General features: G+C 38.2%; 1 protein-coding gene across 1 annotated transcript; it reads left to right on the top strand.

The window, feature by feature from the left end:
- Positions 1 to 729: 729 nt before the first annotated feature.
- LOC115217400 (protein dpy-30 homolog) lies at positions 730 to 10,038 on the top strand. The gene is made up of 4 exons (XM_029787086.2): positions 730 to 981; positions 1,936 to 1,940; positions 6,572 to 6,717; positions 9,900 to 10,038. The coding sequence occupies exons 1-4, from the start codon at positions 972 to 974 to the stop codon at positions 9,964 to 9,966; spliced, it is 228 nt and encodes a 75-aa protein (XP_029642946.1). The 5' UTR covers positions 730 to 971; the 3' UTR covers positions 9,967 to 10,038.
- Positions 10,039 to 10,435: the final 397 nt, after the last annotated feature.

The raw sequence follows: 10,435 nt of genomic DNA, 5'->3' as shown, positions 1-10,435 counted from the left end.
AAACACATTCTACCAATATACGAAGTTTAAAAAGTGTTTAGTTACGTGGAAATTATTTTAAAAAACTGCCGGTCAAACCGAAAAGACCCTAAAGTACCATTCAATTACTGAGTTCCTCAAATTTCCGGCTCTGTGCCTATGCTTCTACAATTCTTTCGTCCCCCAAAGGGTGTTGATAGTTAATCAAAGAGAGAGCGATTGACAAAATAGTTTTTGCGATATTTAGTTACGTCCCTTTACATTCTGAATTCCAATTCGGTCGAAGTTGGTAAAATAAGTGCCAAATGGCTAACTGATTGAATACTCTTTATTCTTTTTATTTTACTTATATCTTTGGATCTTTTTCCCTTGTATCTTGGCAATCTTTCGTCTCTAGTAGACCTTTCCGTCGATTTTCGTAAAAAAATTTTTTTTTTTTTTACATATGGGCTTGCGGGAACTTTTGAAGTAATGAGAGCAAAAGAGACTAAGAGAAAGCGATTGTATGACGAGGGAAGTTCTTTTGAAGTTACCGTGCATGGCAAGCATTGATGTACATGTGTGTGTGTGTGTGTTTGATGGGGTGTTGGAGACAGACAGTATGTTGTGTAATCGACGGAAAGGTCTACTAGAGACGAAAGATCGCCTGTATCTTGTAGCTTGTAGCTTGGAATCGTTTTTAATATTTGCAAAAAAAAAAAAATCTTAAATGCTTTGAAGTCGACGTTAGAGAAAGACAGGGAACCACCTAGAAACAAGGGCAGATAACCTCTATCACTATTTTGCTCCAAAAAAATATTTCTTTGTCTTTCTTCTTGTGTAAAAGTTGCTTCGCTTTCGAAATATATTTTAAATTATTTATTGTTGCTTCCAATTCCACAAGTAACATAAAGGCAATTCTAGAATTACCAAGTTAATTTTGATATCAGTTATTTATTAAAATAAAGCGGGACGTGTTGTTTATAGTTGTTTTTATATCACGAAGTTGCAAGATGGCAGAAGGTGAGTGTTTGGCGGTAATTTTCGCATAATTTCATCCCATTTCTCATGTTATGTTAAAATATTCTTCATTTTCTCTGGCTGCATGCCCAGATTTTATTGATTATCTTCGTCCGTGTTTATCATTAATCGATTATAATTATAAATGTATAATTACATATAAATATATATATATATACACGTACACACACACATATGAATGTGTTGGTAAAATATTTTATTATTTTAACCATGGGTTATATAGTTTAAGTACATTAAGTACATGGCGAAAATTGTATTTTTTTAAAACTTTGACCGTAGGTGCTACTAATTTCATTGATTATATACGGAGAAACTAATAGCATTTATAATAATTTGCTGAATCTAATTTAATTTCAAATATCCGGTTCTACTTTCATTTTGTACCGGCTTTTTACCATTCATATGTTAAGAAACAAGACAAGATTTAATTACTCTCTTCGATTTATAATACATTTATTTAAATATATTAAAACCCAGCAAGTTTTCTTACAATCGCACATACCAAATATATAAAAAAAGCAAAAATATTTCGGAAGCGATTGAATTGTCATTTTTATTTGAGATAAAATTCTGTTCATTTTCTTTTTCTTTCTTAGTACAAATAATCTGTTAAGTTTGTTTTGACTACGCACATGTCCTAATATAATTTAAGGGGCGGGGATACGGGTGTAAATGGATAGAATATTGCGACATTTATGCTTATATGAAGACATTTAAGTTGTATGTAAGTGAAGTGACAGGATATCTGGTATTATAAAACGAAATAAAATATTAGACGATCTGGGACATTTAACTGCTATTTCTAATTTGAAAATAAGTTGTTTTTCTCCTGTTATTTTCACCCTCAAACCAGTCATCCTATACATTAATATTAATTCTACTTACAATGTATATATATATTTTTTCTTTATTTTCATATGAATTCAACATTTCCAGAAAAGGTCAGTAAAATAAATTCTTGGTATTTTTTCAGTTTCTTGCCTTCTGGTTTTTCAATACCCCTCCTCCTTTTCATGCACAAAGAAAAAAAAATGAAACGCAGAAGTTTTAGGCGGGGAAATGAATAATTCATTGAACTAATATATATATATATATAATAATGAAATTATTGTATACAGTGCTCAGGTGCACCACCTGCTGATCAAAGAACGTGGTCGCCTTGGCAATGACATGATCTCATTGTTTTCTATCTATCTATCTATCGATCGATCGATCTATCTATCTACGATGTTCAATTCTTTCTGATTTACTTGGAAACGACGTCATTTCAAGAAATATCAACCTTCCTGTTATCGATCTCCCAGAAATATCAATCTTCCCATTTTATTTGTTTATTCATTTTTACACGGCGTTCAAATCCCAAGATGTTACTTTCTTTGCCACGGCCATAGCAAAATCAGTTTTGGCACCCTCTCTTGCCATGGCAACGACACTCCTAAAACGCTTGTTATGGTAAACAGTTACCATGGCTACAAGAGTCAAGACTGCGTTTAATAAGATTATATTCGTTCGCTACAGCTCACTTTGTCATTTCTCTTTCAGTTGTACTATCCAAATCTGGTGGTTTTTACTTCTGTGGCTAATGTCTCTAGATATTTATTTCAACATTCTCTAATGAAATTCTTCAGTGTTAGAAAGTCAGGTTCTCCTCAGTAACATTGTGATTAAGTAACCAGTTTCTCCTCAGCAGCTTGTTCACCAGTTGGTCAAACTATTCTCAGGAACTTGGTAACCAATCAGGTAAAGCTTTATCCCTCATCTTAGTAACTAATTGGTCTACCAATTCTCAGTAGATTGATAACAAATTGGTCACCAACAATGTAGCCAACTTTGTCACACTATATTTAGCAGCTTGGTAACCAGCATCTTTTAAGGGCAGCTTGCTAACCAAGCTATTCTTGGCAGCTTGCTAACCAACCTGCCAAGCTATTCTTGGCAACTTGCTAACCAGCCTGTCCAGTTATTCTTGGCAGTTTGCTAACCAACTTATCAAGCTATACTTGGCAGCTTGCTCACCAACCTGTCAAGCTATTCTTGGCAGCTTGCTAACCAACCTGTCAAGCTATTCTTGGCAGCTTGCTAACCAATCTGTCAAGCTATTCTTGGCAGCTTGCTAACCAACCTGTCAAGCTATTCTTGGCAGCTTGCTCACCAACCTGTCAAGCTATTCTTGGCAGCTTGCTCACCAACCTGTCAAGCTATTCTTGGCAGCTTGCTAACCAACCTGTCAAGCTATTCTTGGCAGCTTGCTAACCAACCTGTCAAGCTATTCTTGGCAGCTTGCTAACCAACCTGTCAAGCTATACTTGGCAGCTTGCTAACCAACCTGTCAAACTATTCTTGGCAGCTTGCTAACCAACTTGTCTAGCTATGTTTTGGCAGTTTGCTAACCCACTGGTCAAGCCGTCCTTAACAGTTCAGTAACCAACATAGCTTTTAAGGGCAGCTTGGTAATCAACTTGGTCAAGCTATCCTGGGAAGCTTGGTAACCAACTTGGTCTAGTTCTGCCCAAAAGTCCTGTAACAAACCTGGTCATCTGTATGAAGCTATTCCCAGGATTGTAGTAACCAACTAATAATAAAATGGTCTCAGTATTATGGCCATCATTTAATGTTCACTTTCCATGCTAGCATGGTTTGGATGGTTTGACATGGAGCTGGCCAGTTGGGGAGCTGTCTGTTTCCACAGCTGGATGACCTTTCTAATGCCAACCACTTAACAAAGTGTGCTGGGTGCCTTCTGCAAGCCACTGGCACAGGTGCATTTACACCACACCAGCATGTGTGTGTTAATGTAGCATCAGCATGGGTACTTTTTAAATAGTACCAGCCTATACATGTGGAAGACAGCGATTTTACTTAGCTTGACATGCCTTATTAAGTACAGCAAATCACCACATCTTCTGGTCCTTTGTCATTTCCTCAGTGAGGCCCAGTGTCCGAAGATCCTTTCTCACCACTTTCTGGGTCTCACATGAGTCAGACAGAATTTGATGGGATAGATTTTCTATGGTGTTTCCTGTTTCTGAGCAAGGTAATACTATATCCCATGTCCAGACATATTATTCTACAGAAGGCTGGAAATGAACATGTATGATGATGTTCCTTTACAACCTTCACATGAGGTCAGGACAAGGGTATGCATGCACCACACCCACACACATATATGGTAGGCTTCTTTCAGTTTCTATCTGCCAAATCTATTCACAAGGCTTTGATCAGCCCAAAGTAGAAGAAACTTGCCGAAGGTGCCATGTGGTGGAACTGAACCTGAAATCACATGGTTCACACAGCCATGTCTGTACGTATATTTTATTTAAGTTATCTCTTTGTTTCTTCTTTTTTGTTTTTGTTTGTTGCTCAATATATACACTCAAGTAAGTCACCCAAGTTGCAGTAGTGTCCAAGCATACACTGAGATATTTGAGTCACACATTTTCCATGTCACTTAGACTTGTGGGGTGTCTATATGTCAGAAATGTAATTAACTGTGTTGTAGACATCATCATCATTTAACGTCCGCTTTCCATGCTAGCATGGGTTGGACAATTTGACAGGTCTGGCGAAGCAGACTCCAATCTGATCTGGCAAGGTTTCTACAGCTTGATGCCCTTCCTAATGCCAACCACTCTGAGAGTGTAGTGGGTGCTTTTACATGCCACCGGCATGAGGGCCAGTTTGGTGGTACTGGCAACTGCCACGCCCAAATGGTGCTTTTTACGTGCCACCTGCACAGCGGCACTGGCGATGACCTCACTCGAATGTTTCACATGCCACCAGCACAAGTGCTAGCATAAATTTTAATATAGACCACAAACAATAGTTCTGTTTAAAAGCAAGAGTAGTGCTGTTATGATTTCAGTAATGTCCTTTATGGGGTGTTTGGCTTAAGTTCTATTTTATTTTATGTATCCTTTTTCCAGGAATTTCTTAATGTATTGATGAACGGTCAAAACAGTTATTGGAGAGCATAAAAATTAAAGTTGTTGTTGAGAAAAATGTAGCTGACTTAGAGGATTGGAAACCATCTGAATATTGAGAAAGAGTTTGCTGTTTCATGATTTGCACTGGGTATCAAAATACCGACATCATGAATGCTACTCAATGCTCTGTGAATACTGTAATGGCTGTAAAATGTAACATGAACAGCTGCAAGAGAGATTACAAAGCCATGACCAGCAAGAAGTTGATGGTCTTTGGTGTGTGTCCAGTGGGGGGTGACATCACACTGCCCCACATTTTCGAACAGGGATTTAGGCTCAATTCAGATGGCTATGTGAAGCAGTTGAAGACTATGGTCAACCCCTGGCTGGAGAGGGTTGCTGCTGGAAGGCCATATGTGTGGGAGAATTTTTGGCTTCTTACCATGCCCCCCAGCAAGAGTTGGAAGTGGTTATCAGACAATTTCTATGACTTCACCAGCCCCAGTTTCTGGTCCCCTAATTTGCCTGATTGTAATCCCATGGATTGCTGTGTAGGGCACAGTTGAGAAACACACCAACTACTTTGCCTGCAGCACCAAGGGCAAGCTGGTGGCCAAGGTCATGGAGTTTTTCAAAGATCTTTCCAGGGACAATGAGGAATGCACGCACCATGTCCTGGAGCTGTCTTAAGGCCATAGTAGAAGCCGTGGGCAACTGCTGGCCTTCCATAAACAACCTTGCCTGGACTTATACCTTGGAGGGTAACTTTCTAGTTGCAATCCCATGGTCATTCATGACCAAAGGGGGTCTCCCAGTATAGTTCAGAACTTGCATTTCAAGTGGAAATTCTGAGGTTGTCTTATATTGACATATATGACATATACATATTAATATTTTCCAATTTATTGTTTCTTGTTTTGGTCACTCAGACCGCTTACTAACATGGTTACCTATCTGAAAAGGAGTCCTTATTAATTAGTTTCAGTTTGTTATTCTGTTCTAAGATGTTTTTTTATGTTTGCCTATCAATATTTTTTTTGTTTTTTTTGCATGAAATAAAAATAATCAATTTTAAATATCTTTCAATATTATCCTAGTTACAAAATTTTTGAATAAGACATCTTCAGTATATATGGATCTTTTCGGTTTGAACGGCAGTTTTTTCTAGCGGTGTCATATGAAATTGTCACCCATAATTATGACCCTAGTATCGATCTATTGCATTTCAATCTGTTTTAGGGTTAGGGATGGGGGGAAGGGTATCTTTTTTTCTTCAGAAATGTAAATAAACCCAATCTGTTTCTTAAACAAGGGACATATTTATATGGCACAGAATGTTTTTTTTTTTTACCTCAATACACATCAGTGATTGGTTGAAATTGCAGAAATTGAAGAAAAAAAACAACAAATATCTTACAAACTATAGAATTTTCTCAATAAAGCCAAGAGAAAACAATGTTTTATAAACACATTCTACCAGTATACAAAGTTTAAAATTTTTTAGTTACCTAGAAATTATGTTAAAAACTGCCGTTCAAACCGAAAAGGTCCGTATATATTTTCTGTTTTCTTGTAAATTAATTTCAAGTAGAGCAATGTTGTTTAAAGTAAATTTAACAAATGAAATAACTCTACTTATTTTCTTTCAGAAAATATTAGGCAGTGAAAAGGAGATGATGGAGTTACCAGCCAAACGGCCAAAAGTAGATCTTCAATGCCTGCCAACAAGAGCTTACCTTGACCAAACTGTTGTCCCTATTCTACTTCAAGGAATGTCAGCATTAGCAAAAGAAAGGTAATATACAGGTGTAGATGTTTATTGCTGTGTTATATAGCTCTGATAACTTTTAACATTGGCTCACTAAAGTTCTCGTTTTTGAACTGGCTGCAGCTTCTGGGAAATGCAGTTGAGATCTAAAATGCTTCAGTCCCAAACCTCATGACATATTTGACATGGCAGAACCTGTTGACTGTTTGATTAGTTTTTTGTGTTTTGAGTGGTTAGGCACAGGAGTGAGTGTGCAGTAGGTAGCTTGCTTACTAACCACATGGTTCCAGGTTCAGTCCCACTGCGTGGCACCTCGGACAAGTGTCTTCTACTATAGTCTCTGGCTGACCAAAACCTCGTGAGTGGATCTGGATCTGGTTAACAGAAACGGAAAGAAGCCTGCCGTATATATATATATATATATATAAGAATGAATGTTTTTATATTTAATGAACGTGAAATACAGGAAGGGACGAACACGGAACACAGACAAATCATTCGAAGCCTTCAATCTTCAGTCAGACACCGAATCATATAGCAAATTTCGGCTGTTCAATTCTGATATTTGCTCCAACTCGGCCAGCCCCAAGAAAAAAAACTAAGCTGTAAGCATTAGATTTCTTGGTAGAAGACAGGAATGTGAACGCACAAGACGGATGTGAATACAAGAGACGAAAACGAAATTGAAAACAGTAATGAAAAAACAAAACATATATAACGGTGGTTGTCATACGACTTTAGACCAAATGAGACAAAACAACAACAACATAGCAGCTGGCGTAGAAATAATTACCGTTTCGGTAGCGGGGACACATGTTGGTCGAGATACGAAGGCCAACAGAATGGTTGAAGAAGCAGCAGGTCGCAGGAGAGAGAGAAAGAGAGACAGAGAGAGAGGGAATCAAAGAGGGTGGAAGGCAGGGGACAGAATCGGTGACCAAGGGAGGAGAAAGAAGGGATTAAGGAGGATGGGAGGAAGAGAGGGGAAGAATCGGAGGGCGCCAAAAAGTTTGGTGAAGAAGCAATGGCGGGTAGTAAAAGACAGTGTGTATAGAAGTCGTGCAGGGTTTAAAATTGGACAAACAAACGGGGGGGTGCACGTAACGCCGCAATAATATAAGAATGAATGTTTTTATATTTAATGAACGTGAAATACAGGAAGGGACGAACACGGAACACAGACAAATCATTCGAAGCCTTCAATCTTCAGTCAGACACCGAATCATCATAGCAAATTTCGGCTGTTCAATTCTGATATTTGCTCCAACTCGGCCAGCCCCAAGAAAAAAAACTAAGCTGTAAGCATTAGATTCTTGGTAGAAGACAGGAATGTGAACGCACAAGACGGATGTGAATACAAGAGACGAAAACGAAATTGAAAACAGTAATGAAAACAGTAATGAAAAAACAAAACATATATAACGGTGGTGTCATACGACTTTAGACCAAATGAGACAAAACAACAACAACATAGCAGCTGGCGTAGAAATAATTACCGTTTCGGTAGCGGGGACACATGTTGGTCGAGGAATGTGTGGGTATATATTTGTGTGTCTGTTTGTCCCCTACATTGCTTGACAACTGATGCTGGTGTGTTTACGTCCCTGTAACTTAGCGGTTCAGCAAAAGAGACTAATAGAATAAGTACTAGGGTTACAAAGAATAAATCTTGGGGTTGATTTGCTTGACTAAAGGCAGTGCTCCAGCATGGCTGCAGTCAAATAGTTGAAACAAATAAAAATAAGTTTGAGCAGAGCTTACGTATGGCACTTGTTTTTCATAAAGATGACATCCACTAAAAGGGCCTAGTATACCAAAAAAACGAAAGGAACAATATGACTAAGGGCAAGTACCTCTGGGGAATGTTCTGCATACTAAATTTACATATGCAGGTATGATTTCACCTATGCATTGATTATCTATCCAATTAGTAGGCAAAATCTCTCTCCAAGCGTTTCTAAACATCTAAAAACAAACAAACAAGGGAGTTAACTCCAACAAAATTTGTTAAAAAGACGTTTCAGTCGTGATAACACCCCAAAGTGTATTCTACACAGGTGGCAAGACCTTTAGAAGTTATGAACAGTTAAAGAAATCAGGGGCTTTAAAGCTTCCTGTTATTTTCATCTCTTCAACAAAATAGTTTCATGCTTCTTTCCAGAGCATTTCCTTTGCCACTGTAGCACCTGATGGCAATACTGCTATGTCAGTATCATCTCATGCTACTTGATTATTAAGGTGGTGAGCTGGCAGAAACGTTAGCACGCCGGGCAAAATGCTTAGCGGTATTTTGTCTGTCTTTACATTCTGAGTTCAAATTCTGCCACGGTCGACTTTGCCTTTCATCTTTTCGGGCTCGATTAAATAAGTACCAGTTACGCACTGGGGTCGATGTAATTGACTTAATCCATTTGTCTGTCCTTGTTTGTCCTCTCTGTGTTTAGCCCTTTGTGGGTAGTAAAGAAATAGGTATTTTGTCTGTCTTTACATTCTGAGTTCAAATTCTGCCGAGGTCGACTTTGCCTTTCATCCTTTTGGGGTTGATAAATTAAGTACCTGTTGCATACTGGGATCAGTCTAATAGACTGGCCCCCATCTCCAAAAAATTTCGGGCCTTGTGCCTAGAGTAAAAAAAAAAAAAACAAAAAAAAAACTACTTGATTATCTCCCTGTACCATTTGATTGATTAGTGAATATCCTACTCTACCAGATATTTTCAGCATTTCAGTGACTATCCCTAATGGTCTAAATCTCTCCTTCTCTATATGTATATGTAAATTTCTGTGCAGGTGTGCATCTTGGTGTGTTTTGGTGCATCCAGCACCAAAGCATGCTGTCACAAAAACAACTTGAATATCCAGTCAGCCATGCCAAATCATCAGCATTCAACCAAACCATCTCAACTTTGCAAACATGCATTATTGTAAAAACAGTAAAAGCAATAATTGTTAAAAATTTAAAGAATGAGCTTAGGGACATAACTCAAGTGGGTTAATGACATAAATTTAGATAAATAATAGAGTAGATCATAATACTTCTCCCCTTTTCTTTACGCCCTGTTAATGCTTACCATTAGGTCTTTGTGTTTTCTCTTTCTTTTTTTTCTCATACTGCGGAATTTTTTTTTGTATATGTCATTCCGTACACCACTCTGTATCTGAAATAAGTGTTGCTTATTGCTGATAAATTTATTTCATTCTATTTTCCAGGCCTCCTAACCCAATTGAATATCTTGCTTCGTATTTACTGAAGAACAAGAACCAGTATGAGAATTAATGTTTTTTTCTGGCGCCGTTACTTGACTTTATAATTTGTACATAGCTGTGTATATCTTACTCTTCATACAAGTGTATTTAAATAAACCATACCAAATGTCATTCCATTTACATTTCTCTTTGATTAAACTTTATTCATTAATTCTTTATTCCCATAACAAAAGCATGATGGCTAAATCATCATCATCATCGTTTAACGTCCGTTCTCCATGCTAGCATGGGTTGGACGGTTCGACCGGGGATTTGGGAAACCAGAAGGCTGCACCAGGCTCCAGTCTGATCTGGTAGCGTTTCTACAGCTGGATGCCCTTCCTAATGCCAACCACTCCGTGAGTGTAGTGGGTGCTTTTTATGTGCCAGGTGAGGCTGGCAACGACCATGATCGGATTGGTGCTTTTTACGTGCCACCGGCACAGAAGCCAGTCAAGGCGGCGCTGGCATCAGCCACGTTCGGATGGTGCTTTTTACGT

This window comes from Octopus sinensis, linkage group LG11, assembly GCF_006345805.1.
Source record: "Octopus sinensis linkage group LG11, ASM634580v1, whole genome shotgun sequence".
In the NCBI taxonomy this organism is placed as follows: Eukaryota; Metazoa; Mollusca; class Cephalopoda; order Octopoda; family Octopodidae; genus Octopus; species Octopus sinensis.
Note: the sequence above shows the minus strand (reverse complement) of the source record. Positions and strands in the feature narration are given on the sequence as shown.